The sequence below is a fragment of the Saccharomycopsis crataegensis genome (assembly GCF_037102585.1).
Source record: "Saccharomycopsis crataegensis DNA, jcf7180000000075, whole genome shotgun sequence".
Lineage (NCBI taxonomy): Eukaryota > Fungi > Ascomycota > Saccharomycetes > Ascoideales > Saccharomycopsidaceae > Saccharomycopsis > Saccharomycopsis crataegensis.
Window position 1 is genome coordinate 273,583 of NW_027043822.1, and position 24,769 is coordinate 298,351.

The 24,769-nt window shown below is 39.2% G+C and overlaps 9 protein-coding genes across 9 annotated transcripts; 4 read left to right on the top strand and 5 right to left on the bottom strand. All coding sequences in view use genetic code 12, as the record gives it.

The window, feature by feature from the left end:
- Positions 1–681: 681 nt before the first annotated feature.
- On the bottom strand, positions 682–2,580 carry DASC09_022820 (uncharacterized protein; the record flags this gene model as incomplete). Its single annotated transcript, XM_064995885.1, has 1 exon — positions 682–2,580. The coding sequence occupies one exon, from the start codon at positions 2,578–2,580 to the stop codon at positions 682–684; it is 1,899 nt and encodes a 632-aa protein (XP_064851957.1).
- A 1,146-nt stretch (positions 2,581–3,726) lies between these two features.
- On the bottom strand, positions 3,727–4,843 carry DASC09_022830 (mitochondrial 2-oxodicarboxylate carrier; the record flags this gene model as incomplete). The annotated part of the gene is made up of 2 exons (XM_064995886.1): positions 3,727–4,670; positions 4,822–4,843. 2 exons carry the CDS (start codon positions 4,841–4,843, stop codon positions 3,727–3,729), a joined length of 966 nt encoding a protein of 321 aa, XP_064851958.1.
- Positions 4,844–5,320: 477 nt separating this feature from the next.
- On the bottom strand, positions 5,321–6,241 carry DASC09_022840 (fumarylacetoacetate hydrolase family protein; the record flags this gene model as incomplete). The annotated part of the gene is made up of 1 exon (XM_064995887.1): positions 5,321–6,241. The coding sequence occupies one exon, from the start codon at positions 6,239–6,241 to the stop codon at positions 5,321–5,323; it is 921 nt and encodes a 306-aa protein (XP_064851959.1).
- A 420-nt stretch (positions 6,242–6,661) lies between these two features.
- PEX5 (Pex5p) lies at positions 6,662–8,509 on the top strand (the record flags this gene model as incomplete). The annotated part of the gene is made up of 1 exon (XM_064995888.1): positions 6,662–8,509. The coding sequence occupies one exon, from the start codon at positions 6,662–6,664 to the stop codon at positions 8,507–8,509; it is 1,848 nt and encodes a 615-aa protein (XP_064851960.1).
- A 785-nt stretch (positions 8,510–9,294) lies between these two features.
- On the top strand, positions 9,295–10,434 carry TEP1 (putative phosphatidylinositol-3,4,5-trisphosphate 3-phosphatase; the record flags this gene model as incomplete). Its single annotated transcript, XM_064995889.1, has 1 exon — positions 9,295–10,434. The coding sequence occupies one exon, from the start codon at positions 9,295–9,297 to the stop codon at positions 10,432–10,434; it is 1,140 nt and encodes a 379-aa protein (XP_064851961.1).
- A 919-nt stretch (positions 10,435–11,353) lies between these two features.
- On the top strand, positions 11,354–12,847 carry DASC09_022870 (uncharacterized protein; the record flags this gene model as incomplete). Its single annotated transcript, XM_064995890.1, has 1 exon — positions 11,354–12,847. One exon carries the CDS (start codon positions 11,354–11,356, stop codon positions 12,845–12,847), a length of 1,494 nt encoding a protein of 497 aa, XP_064851962.1.
- A 990-nt stretch (positions 12,848–13,837) lies between these two features.
- LAP2 (bifunctional aminopeptidase/epoxide hydrolase) lies at positions 13,838–15,790 on the bottom strand (the record flags this gene model as incomplete). Its single annotated transcript, XM_064995891.1, has 1 exon — positions 13,838–15,790. The coding sequence occupies one exon, from the start codon at positions 15,788–15,790 to the stop codon at positions 13,838–13,840; it is 1,953 nt and encodes a 650-aa protein (XP_064851963.1).
- Positions 15,791–16,462: 672 nt separating this feature from the next.
- DASC09_022890 (sugar porter family MFS transporter) lies at positions 16,463–18,220 on the bottom strand (the record flags this gene model as incomplete). The annotated part of the gene is made up of 2 exons (XM_064995892.1): positions 16,463–16,813; positions 16,910–18,220. The coding sequence occupies 2 exons, from the start codon at positions 18,218–18,220 to the stop codon at positions 16,463–16,465; spliced, it is 1,662 nt and encodes a 553-aa protein (XP_064851964.1).
- Positions 18,221–20,155: 1,935 nt separating this feature from the next.
- On the top strand, positions 20,156–24,675 carry TOP2 (DNA topoisomerase 2; the record flags this gene model as incomplete). Its single annotated transcript, XM_064995893.1, has 2 exons — positions 20,156–20,224; positions 20,308–24,675. The coding sequence occupies 2 exons, from the start codon at positions 20,156–20,158 to the stop codon at positions 24,673–24,675; spliced, it is 4,437 nt and encodes a 1,478-aa protein (XP_064851965.1).
- Positions 24,676–24,769: the final 94 nt, after the last annotated feature.

A 24,769-nucleotide genomic window follows, 5' to 3' on the forward strand; every position in this document is an offset into this window, starting at 1 on the left:
ATATCATTATCTATGTGTACGAGAAAGAGAAAGAGAAAGATAGGCCAAAATCTTAACAGTAAGTGTCGCTGAAGCTGGTTGACAAGATCTAATACATGGTCTGTGATTTTTAGTTTCGTCATCAGATGCAAGGTTCCAAAAGTCATCAAGGAACATAACTTAGCTGTATTCAAACTACAAAATTAACCGGAAAGAAATATCATGTTTGTCTTCCAACTCATAAATTATCCTTGGGAAATGGAAAATAGTTATTAAGCTATTGAATAGATCTCCCAATGCTTTTGGATTCTAATTATTACCGATTAGAAATACCTAGAATATTGGATGTATTGGAGAATACAAAGTGGATCAACTAGAACTATGTTGAAGAAAAAAAAAAAAAAAAAGAAAAAAGAAAAATCAATTAGTAAATTATAATGCAACAAACAAACAAAAAACCATATGACAATGAAAATCTCATCCATAATTCAACTTATATAACAGTATATAACAGTATATAACTATATATCCAACACTATACTAAAAACAAAACAAAAAACTCAAATTATTAATTATTAATTATTAATTATTATTAAAGTTCTTTTTTTTAAAAAAAAAAGTTTTTCCCACACCACAAAAGTTAACCAGATCTCTGAAATATATATATAAAAAAAAAAAAAAGGCCCCCAAAAATAATACTCATCAATTACCCTTTAAAACTTTACCTTTGGTATCAATTTTTTTCTCTCTCAAGGCCGATTTAGCTTCTCTTAATTTAAGTAATGTTTCAATTCTATTATCTAGAAGATCACCTCCATGCACGACATTTTTTCTGAAGATTTTGTTAGTATTACCTTCAATCTGACCACGATTCTTCTCTTTCCTCTTGAAATTGTTTTGGGCGACTCCCGAGGCAATTCTCTTCACCAAAAACTCAAGTATCGCTCCTTGGAATCCAAAGGTTTCCCAGAATACTTTTTTGGCCACAGAATACAATCTTTCCTTCACCTTATCTGGTTTCTTATTCCAGGTTTTTTTCTTCAAGTTTTTAACATTCTCCGGTGATACCTCGCCGATCAGTGTTCGGGGCATTCTTTCACCATTGATCAAAATCCCCAAATCTTCGGCAGTTTGCTCGATCAACAACTCGATGATTGACACCTCGATTGGCGTGACCCCTAAAATTCTTGACGTGGTGGCTCTGGAGGTATTATCGTAGATATAGAACGCCGCCACCTCGGGAGGATCCCTTTTTGTAGATTTTTTATAAGTGAAATAACTGAAAATCTCATTGGCGATCATCGATTTGGTGTAAGGAACGTTATCGATGGTTCCTTCAATTTCATAAAATTTAAGATGTTGGAACACCGCTTTACAATGACTGGCAAACCGTTTGGCAACAAACATGGCGTAGAAATCGGTTTCCTCGATCCTAAAGATTCTTTCTTCTTCTCTGGGGTCATAATAACAGTAAGCGTGGATTATTTGTTCCTTGATCGACAAGAAAGAGGCTTCAATGGTTCCGAGGGGTAAGTTCTGAGGATTAATTCGTTTATGGATGAAGTTTATTGGATGCATTGTCGATACAAAATCACGGTACGAAGACCTACCAGCAAGCTCCCAGCTTCCACCAATGGGTATATCGGCGGGAGTCAGATTATTATTATTAATATTATTATTATTATTATTATTATTATTATTATTATTCAAAAGATGGTGATTATAATAGTATCGCTTAGCACAAAGTTCGGCATGGTGGTTTTGTTTGGAAAGTTTCTGTAAATAATCATTGATACTGAACTCCTCTTTCAATTGTTCAAAAGTCGGACTGAGAAGATAGTTTATGTTTGGAAACGGATCATCATTGGAGATTGTAACTTCCTCATAATTTTCATTGAAACTTGGAGAGAAATGGGGCGGTGTATTCAGAAACGAACAATGATTGGTAGTGGGAAATTGCAAATCAAATGGCATTTGAGATAATAATGTTGTTGATGATGATGATTTATTATTATTATTATTATTATTATTATTATTATTATTATTATTATTATTCACTGCCATTGTACTATGGTGATGGGAAGGCAGTTGATATTCTAAGCCTTGATGGAACAAGGGGTCAGATTGAGGTACCATCATTAACCAACTTTCTAAATTTACATCTGATGCAGGAAAAATTCCTCCTGAATTATTGTGATCCTCTTCAATTCTTGGAAATTCATTACTTCCAAGCTCAACATTTTTTGGCAAATTTCTTAACTTCCCATTAAGAACATTGATCTCATGTGGGTTCCCGGACATCAAACAATTTAATCTCTGATGATATGAGAAATCATTATTATTATTATTATTATTATTATTATTATTATTAAAATCAAAATCATCATGGTTTTGTGACATTAGCTTAAACAAATCGAAACTCGAAGTAGCAGTAGTGACATCTCCGGGATTTTCATATTGTGGCAAGAGGCTGAACATTGTCTCCACTGAGCTTTCCTTGGAATCAAATAATGGTGAAATCGTTCCAAAATCATCAAAGATATCTTGGGTGGTATCAGGAAAATCCCCTCCTTCATGGTAATTGGTTTCATTACCGTTCATGTCGTGATCTCCTCCTTACTGTTCTTTTTCAACTTGGGACAGACTAAGTAACACGAAATTGTGAGAGCCTTTTAATCTTTTTTTTTTTTTTTTATTGGTATTGTGAGAAACTTAATAGACACTCATTACTTTTATCTAGAAAATTCATCATTCAGAAGTTTGGAAAATAGAGAGTGATTTTTTTTTTTTTTTTTTTTTTTAAAAAAATTCCGATTTTCAGGAGTTTAAATGGCAGGAAATGTTGAAAAACGTTGGAAAAGATGTGTGCAATGGATGCAAGTAAGTAACTGTGACAGCCTCGTTGATGAGTCGAAACCAACCATTTTTTTATTTTAATTTTTTTTTCCTTACTAAACAGTCTTTTCTTTCATTTATAGAATTTTCCAAATGTCTTTTTACTGGCGAGCCACTAAGTTTGTGGACGATTCATGTTGAGGAAAAATTGATCTGCTGCATGCATATAAGAGGCGACGCCCAACGCCACGCTCCCGTGGTTTTTTTTTATAAGCAGTGTGTGAGGTGAGTGCTAAGCTTGTCATGACAATAGAACTGTGATTTCATAGGGAAATATAAATATGATTGAATATTCACCTAGAAAACAAAAAAAAAAACAACACTAAAATTCCACTGTTTGCAAATAAAGACCACCACCAGCTTGTATAATAATAATAATAATAATAATAATAATAATAATAATAATAATAATAATAATAATAATAATAATTGAGTTGATATTCTACGGCTCTGTGATCATACTATAATATAATATAACATGTCATTTCTAAGGCTACATGTTCTAGGGAGGTTTTTTTTTTTTTAAGGCATACTAAATAGAAACATTCCTTTAATTAATAATGGAACCAATCCAATAATAAAGAATCATGAGAATTGAATAATGGTAGAATTTTTTTAGCAACATCAATTTAGCAAAAAAATGGAAAAAATACACAATAAAGAACCGAAATTGCAACCACCAATCATAAACAACGTTAGAGAACAAGACGATAATTAAAAACTTCAGAACAAAATAAACAGCAAGAGAGTATTGCCAAATGCATTATTGGAGAAACTAACAAGCAAAAAAAAGGCAAACGAAAAAAAAAAAAAACAGAACAAAACAAACATCAATGCAAAAATAAAATTAGATTATTTGAAAGGCTTTTCTTCTCTTGTTTTGACCTCGTCATTTCCATAATGCCATCCTCTGAAAAAATCCATTGTTTTGGTGAAAACCACGAGTAAGACCCCACCTCCCGGTCCCAATCTTAAAACTTTTGGTAATAATCCTTTGAATAACGCTCTCGGGCCTTCTTCACGATACACGATTGCTAAACCTGGTAAGGTCCACACGTATTTTGGTTTGACTCCTTCAGTTTTCACTTGGTTTTGAATTCTGGTTTTCACCACATCGAATGGAATATTCAAAATGGTACCAACACACCCTCCGATACTCCCACTGATAAGATCGGCGATGGTTTTTTTAGTACCTTCATACTTTGGCATCAACGAGCGTATTTGATGGATCGATCCAAAATACGCGGCGTTCCACATGACATGTCTCCAAAGAGTGGCTTCTAATCCGGTGTATAAAGATTTGATCCCTCCTTCGTTGACGACAATACTTTTCACCACGTCCAATGGACCAGAGTACCGGGGTCCCCCAGGGGCTTGTAATCTAATCTTGACCAATTCAAACGGTACCACCACAAACGATTCGGTGGCCCCAGCACAGGCCCCGGTGAGGATCGCCAACGGTTGGTTCATTTGGGGGTAACCGAGGAGTTTTGGAATGAGTTTGGAGTATTCGTCATTGGCGGCGAATTTCGTAGCCCGCTTAGGAGCCTCCATGATAATTGGGGCGGAAATTCCCCGGTATAAATGAGAAGGGCCTTCGAGTTTGACAATCTTGGTGACACAATCGATGATTCCGGTGTAGTGGGTGGTGGTGGTGGCGGCCCCCGCCTTTGCAGGGCTGGAGGAGAGACCCTGGAGTTGAAGACGAGTTTTCACGACATCAAGAGGATACATCAAGAGAATTTCACTGATTCCGGCAACGGCCCCAGAAATAAACTGGTACACGAACGGTAGGGCTAGAAGTTGTGTTAGTAGATGGGTAATGGGCAATGGGCAATGGGTAATGGGCAATTGGTGGTGGTGCTCGTCGCTTGCCATTGCCGTAGTAACAAAAGTGCGGGGCGGAGATGGCGATGATGAGGAGGAGGAAAGATGATAAATACTCACGTCTTGTATCCTGAGACGTCATTTCCAAGATAGATAGTCCAGTTATTGTTATTCGACAAGAGAAAGGCTATCCTTTAATGTTTTATTGTTGTTGTTGTTGTTGTTTTTTCTTCCAAATTAATTTTTTTTTTTCTCACAAGAAAGCCCTTTAATAAGTATAATTAAGTGGTGTCAAATAACAACTCTTCCCGGGCGTAAGGGAACAAAGGAAAGTGAAAAAAAAAAAAGGATAATGAAAAATTACAGATAATCTGCCCCCCTCCCAAAAAGACACCACACCACACCACACAACACAATATAACACAACACACACCCACATTAAAGGCATCTACTGACAGCACATCGTTATTGTCTCTTAATAATAAAGAGATTAATTATGGCTTATTATGGCTTATTTAACAAGTTTCATTTGATTAGACCGTTGTAGGGATATGTAATGTAATAATATATGTATATAAATGATAATAATAATAATAACAACAACAAAAGACCATGTCAATCATAACTTCCAATCCCTGAACCCGTCTTTCTCAAAAACCACTTTATTTTGCACAGTACCCACTTTCTCCAACTTACAAACACAAACGTCGCCATCTTGTAGCCATTTTGGATCTTTCATTCCCGCAGCCACCCCACCAGGGGTCCCGGTCCAAATGATATCCCCCGGCATCAAAGTAGTGCCTTGACTCAAGAAATGCACTAGCTCGACAACGTCAAAGATCATGTCCCCGGTAGTACTATCTTGACGAAGCTCTCCGTTGACGTACGACGAGATTTGCAAATCGTTGGGGTTACCCACTACCGATGGCGACACGATCGCTGGGCCAAATGGCGCCCAAGTATCGAACATTTTCCCGGTAGTGAACTGCGACCCGCCTCTAGCAATCTGCCAGGTTCTTTGAGAAACGTCGTTCCCTACAGAGTACCCGAGGATATATTCGGAAACTTTGTCCTTTGGGATATTGGTCCCGGCTTTCCCAATGACCACCACCAATTCGGTTTCGTAATCGACTTGCGGCTTGGTATCTTTTGGATCATTTGGGTTGCCCACCACCTGGGCAAAACGAGGCACGATAATTGAGTCATTTGGCCCGGCAGCGGCGGTGGCAGGCTTGTAAAACCCTACTGGGAACTTTGGTTTAGGAGACCCAAGTTCCGCGGCGTGTTTGGAGTAATTGAGGCCAATTAGACGGACGGTTCCCAATTGAGATGGGGCGATGGGACAAAGCAATTGGGCCACTGGTTTGATCTGGTTGGTGATGGTGTAGGACGAAGAAAACACATCGCCGACAATAACGTGGGCCTCCTTGGTGAATCTGGGGTCGAAAGTTTCCGGGGTGGTGGTGGAAGGCACGATGGCATCGCCAAAGTACACCTTGCTGTCGGTGGAGACGAATCTGATAAGACGTTTGAAGGACATGTTTGTTTGTTTGGAGGGGGAGGGGGAGAAAAGATAGGGAGAAAACAGCGAAGGAAGACAATTAATGGTGGAGTGAGGACGAGGAGGAGAAGAGAGAGAGAGAGGGCTCTTTTGTAGTAGGAAACTCCCGTCGGGATCGACCTGCCCCCACACCCACACGCACACCTCACCCTCTCTCTCTCTCTCTCTCTCTCTCTTTCTCTCTCTCTCTCAGAGCGAGGACGGACAGAGGACAGAAAAGGAGGTCTGGCACCCGGGACACCGGCCCCCCCCCCCCCCGTGACTGATAAGTTTTCGATGCGAGCCGGAGATTTTAAATTAATTTGGATAGGATACTTTTACTATCACTGGGTATCAAATAATGTTATATAATATACTCTTTGGATATACTCTCCAGGCACAGAATTAAGTACAGTTACCATGTTCTCTGGTGCAGAGTGCTCGACTAGCAAGAACCCCCTCGCCCAGTTTGCAAACAGAGGGATCAACACCGACACCTCCCTCCACAAGGGCCCGTCGCTCCTTCATGGGCCCTCCTCCTCCTCCTCCTCCTCCTCCTTCCCTAACCAAATGGCCCAAGAACGGGCCATGTCCGCCAACGACGCCACTAAGTTCAACCAGTTCTACCACAGTGATAATAACCATGGCTTAACAACAGAAACAGCAACATCTCCCAATGTCATGGCAATGCCTTTAAATATGCAATCGATGAACCGTGAACTTGCCTCGATCCAACGCTCGATGATTGCAGCTGGTGGTGGTGCTTCTAGATCAATGACTGGTGCTCCCACCGCCACCACCGCCAGTAATAACTGGTCTCAAGAATTCAACTCACCGGGGACTACTAGTGTTACCATGGCAGCAAAAACCTCGACCAATGCGGCGATTTCCCAAAATTTCTCTGGTCAAGGCCATTATCAACCCCGGTTTATGAATCAGTTAATGTTTGCCAATTCAGCCATGGCAAGAATGGATGTCGGAGGTCAAGCCCCCCAAGTCTCAAATCAGAATATTAATATCAATTGGGATGATCATTTCAAGGACGTGGAGCAGGAAATCTCCAGCTCCAAAGAAAAATTGCAAGTCGTCGACGACGAAGAAGAAGAAGAAGAAGAAGAAGTGGTCGAAGAAATCCTCCTGTCCAATACCCAGGCTCAAGAAGACGGGATGTCCGAAACTTTTGAAGAACTTTGGAATAACATGAAACAAAATGACGATATTGATTACGACAATATCCATAATGGATTTCTCGGGGGTAATAGTAATAGCAGCATGCATCCTGGATTCGACGTTTATAAATTTGAAGACACCGAGAATAACCAATTCCTTGATCTTGATGATCCATACCTGATTGGGCTTCAGTTGATGGAAAACGGGGCGAAATTAAGCGAGGCGGCCCTTGCGTTTGAAGCCGCGGTCCAAAAAGATCCAAAACACATCGATGCCTGGTTGAAACTCGGGGAAGTTCAAAGTGCCAACGAGAAGGAAAAACCAGGGATCATTGCCTATAACCAGGTACTCAAATTGGATCCTCATAATTTGACGGCATTAATGAATTCAGCCATTGGGTACATCAATGAAGGATACGATAACCTGGTACTGGAGAACTTGAAACAATGGATCTTCACCAAATACCCTCAATCGGCAGCGATTTTCAAACAAATAGACCAAACTAAAGAAACCGAGAATTCAGAAACCGGGATGCATTTCCATTACCTTGACAGATTTGCTTCGTTGACAGAGACATTTTTGTCGATTATTAGGGCCGATCCCGCGACAGCAGGAAACGACGCTGATCTTCAATTAGGATTGGGGGCGCTTTTCTACGCCACTGGTGATTTCAATAAGACCATTGATTGTTTCCAAACTGCGTTGAGAATCCAGCCGAACGATGAAATTCTTTGGAATAGATTAGGAGCCGCGTTGGCCAATTCCAACCGGTCAGAAGAAGCGATCAATGCGTATTACCGGGCGTTACAACTTAAACCAAGTTTTGTAAGAGCTCGGTACAATTTGGGGGTGTCGTGTATTAATATTGGCTGTTATAAAGAGGCGGCAGAGCATTTATTGGCAGGGCTAAGTTTACATAAAGTTGAAGGAGGGAAAGATATCCAAGATGGAGAGATATTTAATATCGATAATAACCAGAGTAATAGTTTGCTAGAGAGTTTGAAGAGGGTTTTTCTTTCGATGGAAAGACATGATTTGTTGGATAAAGTTGAGCCAAATATGAATTTGGATCAGTTTAGGAAAGAATTCAATTTTTGAAGTGGGATTTATTTATTTATTTATTTATTTATTTATTTATTTATTTATTTATTTATTTATTTATTTATTTATTTATTTATTTATTTATTTATTTATTTATTTATTTATTTATTTATTTATTTATTTATTTATTCATTTATTTATTTATTTATTTATTTATTTATTTATTTATTTATTTATTTATTTATTTATTTATTTATTTATTTATTTATTTATTTATTTATTTATTTATTTATTTATTTATTTATTTATTTATTTATTTATTTATTTATTTATTTATTTATTTATTTATTTATTTATTTATTTATTTATTTATTTATTTATTCATTTATTTGAATGGTTTCTGTTTAGCTAGATGTTTTCTTTTCGGTGAAATAAGTTGATATGAACTTCTATTCATGCTGGATAATTTTTCAGGGAAATAGGTTCATGTCATAATAAGAAATATTATATATCAGTTAGTCAGTTAGTTGGTTAGTTTATTCTCGTCTGATTTTGTGTCACAAACTTTTTATGCACGATGGAAGATTTCCAACAACCTCAGCCTCCACAATACATAAAACAAAAAATACCTTGATAATACATATATATATATATATATATATATTTATGAATTATGTGCTAATAACTAATTGAAATATAAATCATTAACATAAAGAAAAAAAAAAAAAGAATCAGTAATAATAGAAAATAAAATCACATCAATACCAAAAAACAAGAAGTCACAAATTCATCATTTCCCAGACAGAGAGAGATACCATATTCTAAAAAAAAAAAAAAAAAAAATGACAATCACCTCTATTCTTCGAACTCTTCATTCGATCCAAAACCAATCATTACCACAAGCTTTTTCTTCCTACAATCAACTAGATATTTCACAAATCACGTCACAAATATTAGTGTGTTCCGAGCCGGTGAGTACTGGCAAGTTACCGTCGATATGGTACAAAAACTCGCTTAATGAATTGATCAAGTATCTTAATTTCAATCACCCCAATAAATGGTTAATTGTCAACCTTCAACAGGAGCCTAGCCAGTACGAAGATTGTCAGGTATTTGGCAATGTGGTGCACCATCCGTTTCCCGACCACCAACCCCCACCGTTCGTGATGTTTGTGAAGATTGTGAAAACCATCCATCGATATTTATCTGAGGACGGTGACCGGATAGTGTTGATCCATTGTAAAGCCGGGAAAGGTCGTTCAGGGACCGTGGTATGTGGGTACTTGATGAACTATTATCACATTGGGGCCGATGAGGCCAATCGGTACTACAGTGCCAAAAGAATGCGATGGGGGATGACGGGGGTATCGATTCATAGCCAACAACGATACTTGGGGTATTTTGAACAATGGACGAAAATGGGGAAACTCGAACAGATTAAAGTAATGGGGAATGCTGTTGCTGGGAAGAAGATGATGAAGGTGTACGGGATTAGGGTGATTGATCGGAGTTTCTTGGAGTTGGATCCCAAAGATTTGCGGGTGCTGGTTTGGGATTATTATGACACCAGAGGGGAAATGCGGCTAGTTTGGAAAGCCGAGGGAGGTTATCAAGGGGAGCAGCAGCAGCAGCAGCAGCAGGCGGCCAGGGTTGAGCGATGTGGAGTGACGGAAGGCGGCCCAAAGAATGTGGTGTATTACCGGTTTAAGCAGCCTTTGTACACCAATTGCGACGTCCGGATAGTTTTGGGTAATCGTAATGCGCGGTGGGGGTTGGGACTAGTGGACCATTGCGGGTTTTGGTTCCACGGATACTTCGAGAAGAACAAGGAGAAGACAAAGACAAAGACAAGTACCACTGAAAGTAGTGGAAATACGGTGTTCAGCATTGCCCACAGAGAAACAGACGGGTATTGTGGGCTGGGGATCAGGCCAGGGTTGCAATTGTTTGAGCGGGTTGAGGTTGTGTATTACTGCAAGTGAATGAATGGGTGTCGATCGTTTTGACAGGGAAACTAGAGGAGGCAAATATGTTTATATATATATATATATATATCTGATGTATAATAGATATTATTTAGGATTTTTTCTATTGAGGGGGAGAGTATTATTAGTGAGGGTGTGTGGTAATATAATATATGATATAATAAATAATATGTTATATAATATAATATAACATATGATATGATATGATAAGGTGGCCGGAGTGCGCGGAGGGGTTTCCCGTGTTTCTTTTTCATTCCGAAGGGGGCGATTTTTCTGATTTTCTGATTTTCTGATTTCGATTTCTGATTTTTGTTGTTGTTGTTGTTGTTGTTGTTGATGCCAACTGCAACTGCTTTTTTCTTTATTTTTGCTCTCTTCCCATAGTATATCCTTCCACTGCTGTCCCAGTTACAAGCTAGTTCTTACTACTTCGCCATACTTGCATTTGCCTGGTCGTGTTTTTTTTTTTTTCTGTTTTCTTTTCATTCCAGTCTATCCTTTTGACTCGTATCATCATCATCATCATCATCATCATTATCATCATTTTTTTTTATTATTATTATTATAAGTATCCAGGGGTCCTCAAATTATCATTATCCTCATTTCTAACAAGACAAGACGCTTTGGCCGCCAATGATATAACATTTCAGATACATCACCTTTGTCCTTGTTTGTTTTTGCTTAGCTATTAAATTCATATTATATTAAACAATCATATCTGCGACACTTTTAACGATTTTTTTTTTTTTTTTTTCTAAGAAAACTCTCCACCTTATATCATCATTTTCATTTTTTTACATGCTAGTTTGTGGTTATTACTAGAGAATCATCAATATTAGATATCACCAATTACAATAATATCCCTTGCTATAAAACCACCACCATCAACAATCATCATCATATATCATTGAATATCATGTTTAGCAAGTTCCCCAGGAAATCAAAGCAGAAAATGGGCGATGATCCAGAGCCCCCTGCCAGAGCCAGGATCACCAGATCAAAATTTAAAGAATCCAAACCTGACAATAACCAGGAACAACAACAAGATGATAATGGAGAAGAAGAAGAACAAGAAGATGATAATGATCGAGAAGAAGATCGAGAAGAAAATCAAGATCAAGATAATAAAGATAATACCGAAGATGAAGATGAAGATGAAGGAGAAAAAATGAATATTGATATTGAAGAATCCAAGCAGCGAAGCCCTCATAATAATGCATTCAAACATTCAGATTTCTCATTAAATGATTTACTCAAATGGGATAAATCAGAAGAATCATTAGTGTCAATGTTAAAACTCCAAATCGAAAGAGAACGATCGCAACAAGAACAATTGAAACTTCAAAACATTAAGAAAACCATGGAAGTGTTAAATATGGCCATCAATTACAAAATCCCCAACGATTCCATCGCCTTGATTTTCAATAACCGTGTCCCAGTATCTTTGGAAGACGCTAAAAGAAAACTTGTCGCCGCCCGCACTACCGCGTACAATAATAATAAAAATACTCTTCCAGAAAGAAGTAATACTGCTGCTACTACCACCACCACGGCCCCATCAGGAACCGTTAGTAAACCATATACCCATACTCGAGGCACCAGCCGTTCACAATCATCATCATCGATATCCTCGCTGAGCACGTCTAACCAACCAACCACCTCGGTTTTTAAAGTCAATATCCCCCAACAAGTCCAGTACCAATTCCATCAATGGCACCCATCGATCGGGTCTCGTAAAATGGCCACCCTGCCCGATGTGTCCACCGCCTCGTCGATTCCTGGCGGGCAAAACCAAAGTTTTATGACCACCATTGGTTCCGGCACCACCACCTCGACTTTAATGTCGCCATCATCATCACAAAATAATATCAGTACCTCCCAGATTATCCCACCGTTGATGGGCTCGCCCACCCCGCGATCGCCACTTCGCCGTAGCGTCGGCCATCGACGTGGATTATCCGATACCCTGGCATTCAACCATAATGGACGACAATCACAGTTCATGGGTCCGTCATTATCATCGTCATCCCCATCGAAAATTTCCAAGTCCACCACCATCACAAGCAATATTAATCATCATAATCATCATCATAAACGGGGTCATAATTCATCGCATTCTCGCCAAGGATCAATCGATGGCACCATCACCAGAAATTTTGTGTTTCCTTTGACTTCGTCCCCGGCCACCGGGGTCAGTGTTAATTCATCGATATCCCAAGGCCCAACGATTTCTCAACCATCGCCGGGACTTGTCCCCTTGATGTCACAATTCCAACAAGTGGCGAATAATCCTAGTGCGATGTCTCAAAGACAACTCCTGCCATCGAGAAACCCAATCAAGGGGCATAAGAAAGCGCAATCGAAAACCGATGTGAATTTCATGATCTCGCCACCTGATGAGCATATATGAAGAGAGATGATATATTAGTTGATGGGAATTTCTTACCATGATGCTGTCTACTGATAAGCATATATAAAAAAAGATGAAGAAGCATTAATATTATTATTTAGTTTTTCTTTTTTTTTTTCAAATATCACAATGAATTTGATTAACTTTCATGGTTTTTTTTTCAATCTTTTGAATCAACTAGAATCAATTTGAATAATTTTTCTGGGTTGATGTGTGCTTTTCAAATTAGAATCAATTTGATTACCTCTGATGTTGCTCAATTTTAGATTGAATTCCATTAACTTTGGTTTTATGAGAGAGAGAGAGAGAGAGAGAGAGAGAGATTTTTCTACAAAGAAAAGGAAATTATCATTATTATTATTATTATACAAGCTGGTGGTGGTCTTATCATTCATTCTTCGGATGATATTTCCAACTAATTCCTAAATATGAATCTTCTTATGATTTTTCTCAAATACATGCATTTTTTTTTTTTGTTTCATACATACCCTATATCTTTTTTTTTGGATATGAGAATTCCCAAATAATATTGGAATTTGAAACTGTAAATCGATCATCAGAACGAGATGAACAAATGGATTCTCAATTATTAGAACTAACTAATGTGAAGAAGAACAAATGAATTCTCAATAATTAATAACTGAAGAGAAGAAGAAGAAGAAGAAGAAGAAGAAGAAATTCCCACATAAACTACAGAATATATATCCTTTTAATCAAACTAAAAAAAAACGAAATTATCAATTGAAAAGAGTGTGGTTTCCCAAGTTAATCAAAAATATCACTTCATTGGATTGATTTTATTCTCTCACGTTTACAAACCCCAATTCTTATTATTATTATAATTATTAATTACCGTATATTTATGCCAGATTTTTTGGAAATTATGAATTTCATTAAACATTTGCTCTTTTTTGTATGTTTTCTTTTTTTTTTTTTTTTTTTTTTTTTTTTTTTTTTTTTTTTTTTTTTTTTTTTTTTTTTTTCGATCTATTATTCTAAATCAATATCTTTCTTCACCATGGCCACACAAATTGGATGATAAGATTTTTCAAACTTTCTGAAAGTGGCCACTGCCAATTCACGATCGCACTCGTTCAATAAAATGTAACCAGGACGAACAAACTTCATACGCCCCACGGTTCCCAACCAATCAGCACATTCGGAGTAAATTGATGATTCACGACCCACAAGCAAAAGACGATACACCCGGAACTTCACTTCGGCATTGTTGTTCTTGACAATACGAGAGTATTGACTAATGAATTGCAAAGCAGTACGACCATTGACAGAATCAAGGATGTTGTGCTCCTTGTGTAAAGTTAAGAGGTTATCAAGGAACACCACAAGTTGGTTAGAAGAATAACTGGCAACGTCATTGTCGTTGAAAACTTTCGCCAAATGTGAAGCACTAAGTTGTTCCCCAGCTTCATTGGCTTTTAAAATCATCGAATACCAACGTTTAGACAAAGAAAAACACACATCGACCATCGAGGTATCGAATTTCGGCTGTGGTGGGAGACCGGTTTTCAATAACCAAGTTTCGTAATCGACCTCCAACAATTTGAGGTAAAGCTCATAATCGTAATTGTAGTAGAACGCACGCAACGCTTCGATGAATTGGTAAGAATCTAACGATTGTTTACGGAAAGTGGTGAAATAATGTTTGATAAATGGGTCAAAGTTCTCGTACCCACCAACGACATTTTCCAAATGGAACAAGAAATTGAAACCCTTTTCGTACGGCACGGTACTGAAAGCGTCATCTGGATCACTACCGTCTTTCAAATTCTGGATCATTTTTGTGAATTTGTCGTCCATACGTTCAAGACTTTCTTCCAAATCTTTCCAACCGATAATCGCGCTGAAATGACGGTAAGGTTCGCCGTGGATTCCCGCCAAAATACGACGTTCCAAATACACGGTCCACCCTTCATTAAGCCAGAAATGTTCCCAAGACGCGTTGGTGACCAAGTTACCGGCATAAGAATGGGCAAGTTCGTGGGCAATCACGTCAATGTTTTCGGAATCACCACTGACCACGGTGGAGTTGGCCAAGGTCAATTGAGGGTTTTCCATCCCCCCGTACGGGAAGGCCATTGGGGCAATGACAAAATCATAATTCTTCCATTCGTAATCAAACACAAGGTTTTCAAGGACGTTCAAGAATTTTTCCACCACTTCGTGTTTGAATTCATTAGCGCAACGCTCGATCCCCACTGGTTCGGTGTAAACTAGCGATCTAGGGCCGATACGGGAGCTGGTGATATCCCCACTGACAATGGCAAAAAGATAAGATGGGATTGGCACTGGTTGGACGAAATGGTAAATGGTTGGATCGGTTTCGGCAGCCTGTTTTTCTTCGTCGATCAAACACGATACAAGGGTCTTGTACGGCGACTTGACCCTGACGGCGAACGGCGATTTGACCGATGGGGTATCAAAACATGGATAAATGGCTCTGGCATGGATTGGTTCGGATTGCGAGAACAAGTATGGGTGTTTCTTACCATCAGTTAGAGATTTATCCAAGAATTGCAACGCGGTGGAGTCTTTGGTGGCCTTGAAGAAGATGGTGACTTCGAGATGGTCGTTAGCGGCGATGGTGGCAGGGATCACCAAGGCTTTCCCGAGATTGTTAGCGAGGTTTTCTGATACGATCTTGTAGGCTGCTGGTTGGTGGTTGACCAAGACTTTGGAAACCACCACGGTAGTCAAGTCCAACATGATCTTGTCGGTGGCAGAATTGGCGGACAACTGATAAGTGACGGACCCATCAAGGATTTTTTCATCGAACTTGAGCTCGAAATCAAGCGCGGTTTGCTGGACTTTGAAAGCGGAGTAGTTCGAGTTTGTGGAGTAGTCAAGTTCTGGAGATGACTTTGGGGCCATCTTGGCGAGACATTCTGGAAGAGGAACAAAAGCCTGTTTTGCTGCTGCAGTCATCGTGATATTGTGTTTTGCACCAGAGGAGAAGGAGGAGAATAAACGAGAGAAAGCAGAGGGTCTGGGGATTACTATAGGAAGGATTCTCAAGCACAGCAGAGCAAGGGTCATTTAGGAAAAAGAAGAAGAAGAAGAAGAATGGCGATGAGGAAGGAGAATTTTTTTATTTTATTTTTTTTTTTTTTTTTTCTGTTGCTTGTTTAGGTGATGCGGCACTCGATGAAATGGCGAAAAACACCAGCTGTTTTGCTTCCAGGCGGCGGCTTCGATCCTTTCGGTTGGTCTGTCGCTCGGTTTGGTCGCTTGCTCACCCGGCACACTGTGTGATAGAGGCTGTTGAGTATTATATTTATATTTATATTTATGTGTATATATATACTAGTATTGTTGTTACACATCCTGAGGATCACCATATGAAGTAAGTAAGTAATTTAATATGTAGAGAGTACCAGACGTCGGGGTCCTTTCTTTTCTTTTCTTTTTTCCGCGTGGCTCTACCACAGGTTACGGCATTGAGAACGCTGGCTTCACTTACTTACACCCAACAACAGTATTTAGAGATATCGTACTGTATATTAACATAACATAACATAACATGACATAACATAATATAACATAAAACATAACACATAAAACTAAACAAATATTATAAAATAAAATAGACACCGCTAATCAGATCATCTTCGCCCCATCTTCTTCCAAATGCTCAGCATCTCCCTTGACATGCTCGACGTACTTCCCTTCCTGGTAATCGTGCGGCAAGTCGTTGGCAATCCTCACCACATCCCAGGGGGTCCACGGGTTGGAAAGCGCAAACACCTTATCCATCTCTTCAAGGGTCCTTCCAGAAGTCTCCGGGAACAAAAAGTACACCGCAGGCACCATCAAGAAGTTGATCGCCGCGAAAATCGTGTAAGTGTATGGCCCAATGCTGTTGAACCCCACCGGGGTGATCATCACCACCAAGAAGTTGAACGCCCAATTACTCGCCGTTGATAATCCATTGGCCCCAGCTCTGATATTCTAAAAACACTGATGTTAGTTATTTGTAAGATCATCATAATGAGAAAAAAAAAAAAAAAATAAATAAAAATAAATAAAAATAAAACAGCTACTCACTAATGGGGTGATTTCAGCAGGATACAACCATGTCATCCCTAACCAACCAACAGCAAAGAACGAATTGAAGACAAACAAAAACACCGCAGCAGCAATCCCAGCCCCCGAGCCACTGGTATGGTCAGCAGCCCAATTGGTACCGGTCAACACCCCCATGGTGATTGCCTGGCCCATGGCCCCATAGAGCATCAACTTTCTTCTTCCAACTTTCTCAATGGTGTAATAAGCAACGAACGACGCCAAAAAGTATTCAGTACCATTACAAGCAGCCAAGATTCTACTGTTCAACGCCGACATCCCGATATACTGCTGGAAGATCGTCCCGGCATAGTAAGTGACAAGATTAATACCGGTGATTTGTTGGAAGATCTGGATCCATGCCGCAAGGCACACCCGATGGAAATTCTTCTGTTCTCCTTGCCTGGTCATTTCTTTGATAAGTTGTTTAGTCGAACCGGTGGCTTGCTCGGTGGAGATCACTTCTTGAATTTCCGCAATCTCTGTGGCAATGTATTCATCGTTGGCAGGAATGTTTTCCAATGCAGAAAACACTTTGACCGCTTCGTCGATTTGTCCGACTTTCAACAACCATCTAGGGGATTCAGGTAACGACATGATGAATGGTCCAATGATCAATGGGAAAATGATTTGAAACGCAATAGGGAATCTCCAAGAAACCGAGCTATCTTTGACAAAATAGAACCCGAAGTCCACCCAATAAGAAATACAAATCCCACCAGCGATCAAACTACCTTGAATCATCACCAATTTACCTCGCTTCTCGGGTCTAGCACATTCGGATTGCCAAACTGGGACGGTGGAAGTATTCATCCCGTTACCGAGCCCAGCAATGATTCTCCCAGCAATCAACTGCCCGGTGGAAAACGCAGCACTTTGGATGATCGCCCCGATCACCATGATAATACACCCAATGACAATGGTTTTACGACGGCCAATTTTATCTCCAAACATCATGGTGCTTAGGGCACCAAACAAACAGCCAATTTCGTATACCGCGACCACAAACCCTTGATAAGTGGCTTTGTTAGGATGATCAATGGTGTCGATGTCAGGGAAAGTGTCTCTGAAAGTTTCTAAAGTGAGTAACGACCCCATGACCCCTTGATCGTAACCAAACAACAAGAATCCCATCCCGGCCATAAATGACACGGCATTACTGAGATTTGAACCACTCATCCCCAAGTATGAATAGATGGTGGTATTTTCCTTGTCATGGGAGTATGACGGCTGATCGCTGTGGTCGTCAAGGATGTGATTTGTAGTAGGTTTTTCAACAGAAGAGGAACTCATTATTTTTGTTGATTATGGTAAATATATACATATATATATATATATATAATTAATATAATATAATTATTGTTTAGGAGAGAAAAATAAAGAGAAATAGATCTCCTTTATATAGATAGATATAGTATTCTATTCATCTTGAGGTATGCCTGGAGGTTGCAGGATTTTTGTGAGGGACATTACGTAATTCCTGTTAATAGTGCAGTGCAGACTTGGACTTACCTAAATGGGAGGATGATTAACAGGTTAAGTAGATGAAATATGTACCTAGGAGTACATGGTGTTTTTTTTTCTGTATACTATTTATCGACCCCAGACGTCAAGAGTGTGTGTGGGGGGGAGGGGGGCAGCAGCATTAGAAAGATTGTGTGGTAAAAAGCAAAACAAAACAAAACAGAACAGAATAGAACAAAACAAAATAACAAAGATTCTTGGGAGAATATAAATATAATATCTAATATTTATTGTAAACTATTTGTTCCACTAACTCAGACAACACAACCACAACCACCGTTTATAATAATTATCCCAACTTATGGGGTGCGCGGGTGCCGGAGTTGATGTTGATGTGTGGAGTGGAAACTCTAATTTCTGTACATTCGGGGGTGGTGGCCCTCGGAAGGACCCCCCTCGGAATGGGAAAAGCCCTGATTGATTGACTGATTTTACTTGGTATTATTGGGTGGGTGGTGCCTACAATAGATGTGGATGATGGGTATTGTGCTTAATGAAGATTAATATGAAGTATTTTATGAGTAATATTAGTATTCTTGTGGAGAGAGATGGAGAGAGAGAGAGAGAGAGGTATGTAGGGTCTCCCCGGGGTATATTGAAGGGAGATTCGCAAAAAACTAAAAGGAGAAGATCAATTAGACCAGCCTTGGATTACACAACACCTTAGTCTCATGAGGCTGTTGGTGGTTATTATTATTGTTGTTATTATTGTTATTTGATAGTTGAGGATAGCATTGTGAGTCATGAGAGACAAGTCCGAGAACAAGAAGATTTGGAGATACTCAATAAATAATAAGTAGACAACAACAACAACGATTGTTATTTGAATCACAGAGAGAACAACAAAGAGAACGAAGAAGAAGAAGAAGAAGAAGAAAGGGTCCAGAACAATCACACGTGCATGGTGTAGCGTTATTTGTGCGTGGTGCATAGTGATATGACGTCGTTGTGCGATTATTATAACAAGCAGAGTGCTGATAATAACAGCAATAATGACCATTAATATAATTATGATGATAATTGCAATCGCCGGGGGCCGTCCTCTGCCATCAATCAATCAATCAATCAATCACCTATGACGTAGCCAGACATCATCACAACCAGCGATCGATAGCAATGCGGGCGGTTGGCGTGGCTGCAGTTCTCCTCCCCCCGTGGGGGAATCGTCAATTTTTCATTGGTAATAATAACACTAATGCTGTTGTTATGGATGAATAAACCACTAATTCCATTCCACATGATATATATATATATATATGAGTATTGAAAATCTAAGTATTGTGTGGTTTTCATCTGTCACTAACGCACACAGTATGCCAATAACAACCCACCTCCACTCCCTTAACCGCAATTGGTGTTGATTGTTACCGACTAACCATGGCTCATCACCGAAGACTCGAAAAAAGCCTCAGTCTACCACTGCAATAACAACATTATATAACAATACTATTACTACTACTGCTGCTAATATACTACTGCCAATATATATTACACACAATCGGTGTACCACGCAGACGGTTGTTTTCGAAAAATATATTGCTAAATGCACCACGTCACGCCGTGTTTTGTTTTTGTTTTTTTTTTTTTTTTTTTTTTTTTTTTTTTTTATTTTATTTATTTTTCCACAACATTTTCCTCATTCCTCTGGCACCACCTACCTACCTTAACGTCTCATTTCAAGACAATCACGTCTGGAAAAAAAAAATGTCTAACCAGGGTGACAAATATGTCAAGCTCACTCAGTTGGAGCATATCTTACGGAGACCCGATACCGTACGTCTGTCCCAATTTATCACACTTTGCAACAAAATGTTTCGTGTTTTTTCCCCCTCCACTAACCTCATATATATATATAGTATATCGGGTCTACCGAACCAACCACAGAATTAATGTGGATCATCGACAATGAGAACAAGCTTGTTCAGAAAAATATAACCTTCGTTCCCGGAATGCTCAAGATTTTCGACGAAATCCTCGTTAACGCTGCAGACAACAAGATCCGTGACCCCACCATGAAGAAAATCGAGGTGATCATCGATGCTGAACAAAACATGATCCAGGTGAAAAACGACGGTAAAGGGATCCCCGTGGAAATTCACTCCAAGGAAAAAATCTACGTCCCCGAATTGATCTTTGGTCACTTGTTGACGTCTTCTAATTATGACGACGATGAAAAAAAAGTCACCGGTGGTCGTAATGGGTACGGTGCCAAGTTGTGTAACATTTTCTCCACCAGATTCGAATTGGAGACCGCTGACAAGGCCTCTGGCCAAGGCTATAAACAATTATGGGAGAACAACATGAGCGTTTGTAACAAAGCAAAGATCACCAAATCCAAGAAAACCGAGTTCACCCGAATTGCGTTTAGCCCGGACTTGGCCAAGTTTGGCATGGAAAAACTCGATGATGATACCCTTGGGCTTTTAAAGCGTCGTGTCTACGATATCGCCGGTAGTGTCAAAGGGGTCAGTGTATACTTGAACGGTGAAAAAGTCCCACTTCGTGACTTCAAGTCGTATATCCAATTATATTTGGAATCGGCAAAAAGGGCCAAAGACGGATCTTTTGATGACGACGAAACTTCCGATGCCCCAGTTATCGTTTACGAAAAATCAGATAGATGGGAAATCGCGTTTTCCGTATCCGAAACATCGTTCAATCAAGTATCGTTTGTCAATTCCATCGCCACCACTTCTGGTGGTACCCATGTCAACTACATCGCCGATCAAATTGTCAACAAGACAATGGAGTTCCTCAAGAAGAAACACAAGAATGCCCATGTTAAGCCGTTCCAAATCAGAAACAACATGTTCTTGTTCGTCAATTGTTTGATCGAAAACCCTGCATTCACCTCGCAAACTAAAGAACAAATGATCACCAAGGTTTCGTCATTTGGTTCGAAGTTCCAAATTTCCGAAGAGTTCATCAAGAAGGTGATCAAAACCGAGTTTATTCAACAAATCTTGGATATCGCCCAAGCCAATGCCGATAAACAATTGCAAAAAACCGATGGTGCTGGTAGAAAAAACCGGGTGGTGGTCAGTAAGTTAGAAGACGCCAACAAGGCCGGGACAAAAGATAGTGAGCACTGTACCCTTATTCTCACCGAAGGGGACTCTGCTAAAGCTTTAGCGGTATCTGGTTTGAAAGTGGTTGGTAGAGATTATTATGGGGTGTTCCCGCTCCGTGGTAAATTGCTCAATGTTAGAGATGCCACCACCGACCAAATTATGAAAAACCAGGAAATTAAAAACCTCAAAAAAATCATTGGATTACAACACAAAAAGAAATACGATAGTGTTAAAGGGTTACGTTACGGTCATATTATGATCATGACCGATCAAGATTACGATGGTAGTCATATAAAAGGGTTGGTGATTAACTTTATCGAATCCAGTTTCCCTGGATTATTGAGCATTCCCGGCTTCTTGTTGGAATTCATCACCCCAATTGTCAAAGTTACTTTGGGGAAAAATACCCAACCAAAACTATTTTATACCATGCCAGAATACGAAAATTGGATTGAAAATGAGGGTAACAGAGTAAAATTCAAGTCCAAGTACTACAAGGGTTTGGGTACCTCTGACTCCAGGGATATGATGAGATATTTCAGCAATTTGGACCATCATATCAAACGTTTCGATACTCTCAAGATTGAGGACAAAGATTTACTTGAATTGGCGTTTGCCAAGAAAAAAGCCGACGACAGAAAGAATTGGTTGGCAGGGTTCGAGCTTGGTACTCATCTTGATCCTAACTTGAAAATCATCCCTTACGATGATTTCATCAACAAAGAATTGATTTTATTTTCCATGGCCGATAATATCAGATCGATTCCAAGTTTGTGTGACGGTTTCAAACCAGCGCAACGTAAAATTTTGTACACTTTCTTCAAAAAAAATATTGTCAAAGAATTGAAAGTCAACGATCTTCAAGGTTATGTTTCCAGTACCTCCAATTACCATCATGGTGATGCGTCTTTAGTGCAAACCATTGTGGGTTTAGCTCAAGATTACGTTGGCAGTAACAACATTTATTTGTTGAGTCCTAATGGTTGTTTTGGTACCAGAGATGTCGGGGGTAAGGATCATGCCGCTGCAAGATATATTTATACTGAGTTGAGTAAAATCACTAAACATATTTTCAAAGAAGAGGACCAGAAATTGTTGAATTATATCAAGGATGATGAAAGAACCGTCGAGCCGTACTGGTATTTGCCAATTATCCCAATGGTGTTGGTGAATGGTGCCGAAGGAATTGGTACTGGTTGGTCGACCTCGGTGCCGCAATATAATCCCGATGACATTGTCGCTAATATCAAGAGATTATTAAATGGTCAAGAAATGGAACTGATGATTCCATGGTTCAGAAACTGGAAAGGAACGGTGATTCCTGCTGGTCCAGATAAGTTTAAGATGTTTGGGAGAATTGAGCGTATTGATGACAACACTCTAGTGATTAGTGAAATCCCTGCCAAGACCTGGACCTGCACCGTCAAAGAATTCATTGAAAATGCTTTGATTAACACCACTACCGAAAAAGTCACTGAAAAATTCATTAAGAATTACACCGAGCAAGATGATCTTGAAGGTCATAAATTCATCATCACTTTGTCGGATGAGCAAATGAAAAAGACCGAAAAAGTTGGGTATTATGAACGGTTCAAATTGATCCAAAACATTGGTTTGGGTAACATGATTCTTTTCAATGAACGAGGCAAATTGCAGAAATATGAAAGTCCGTTGGAAATCATCCAATCTTATTATTTTGTGCGTCTTGAGTATTATCAAAAGAGAAAAGATTATTTGACTTCTATTATGAGGGAAGAACTTCTGCAATTGACGGCTAAGGCAAGATTCATCAAATTGATCATCGATAAGAAATTGGTCATTAGTAATCGTAAACGAGTATTATTGGTTGGAGAGTTGCAAAAATTGAATTTCCCAAGATTTGGTAAAGATGGGAGATTAATTGAAGACAAGGCGTCTGAAGCAGAAATCACCCAAGATGATATTAACCTTGACAATGAAGATGATGAGGAAGATGCTGGTGGGGTAGAAGATGAGCTTTCCCACTCCCCTGACACCATCTATTCATCGTATGATTATTTGCTTAACATGCCATTGTGGTCGTTAACCAAAGAAAAGTACGAAAAGCTTTTGAAACAAAAGGATGCCAAGGATGAAGAATTGAATCTTTTGTTGACTAAGAGTGCCAAAGATTTATGGCTTATTGATTTGGACGGGTTTGAAGTGGCTTATGCGAAGTTTTTGAAAGATGATAAAGAGAAGATGGAGTTCGAAGCCTTCGGTAACGGCAAAAAACCGACCAAGAAAAGATCCAGAAAGAAGGCTAATGACGATGATGATGACTTCATGCCAACCGCCAAGAAGACCAAGAAGAAGGCTACGAAGAAGGCTGATGCTGACGAGATGATGGTGATCAAAGGGGAGTTTATCGAGCCAGAGATTAAGGAAGTTAAACCAAAGAAGACTCGAGTGAAGAAGGAAGCGTCGACAGAGCCGGATATTCTTAGCCAAGTATCTAATTCCAAAATGAACGGTAAAGTTAAGAAAGAGACCAGTGACACCCCGTTGTCGGCGGCTACTGATTCCAATAAGGAGAACTCGAGCGATCGAATGTCTAATATTATGGGCCGGGCCAAGACGATTTTTGGATCCATCGAACCAAAAGAAGAGGAAGATGATAGTAATAATGATTTGATGGAAGTTGACGAGAAGGATTTGGATGATGATATTTTTTCGAGATTTAGTGCTGCTGCCAATAAATTTGATACCAGTTTCAGCACAGATAAGAAGTCTAGTACCGCTTCTGTTGAACCTGAAGAGAAGCCAACAAAGGGTAAAGCTGCTGCAAAGAAGACCACCGCTACTAAGAAAGCTGTTCCTGCTAAGAACGCTGTTCCTGCTAAGAAAACTGCTCCTGTGAAAAAAGCTGCTCCAAAGAAAGCTACTAAAAAGAATAAGTTTATCATTAGTGATGATGAAGACGAGATAATGGTTGATGATGATGATGTCAGTGATGATGGTAAGGATGAAGTGGAAGTGGTGATAACATCTCCTATAGTCAAGAGAAAACCTCAACGACGTGCCGCAACGACAAAGAAAAAAGTCGAGTACATTGAATCTGATTTTGAATCTGCTGAAGATGAAGAACCGGAAGTATCAGAAGAAGAGTCAGAGTATGATGATGATGATTTTTAACTGAATTTTTGACTAAATTATTTTTTGTACATTAGAAATTAATTGGCTTAGTGAAAGACACTGTTTTTTTTTTCTTCACTACTGTTGATTGATG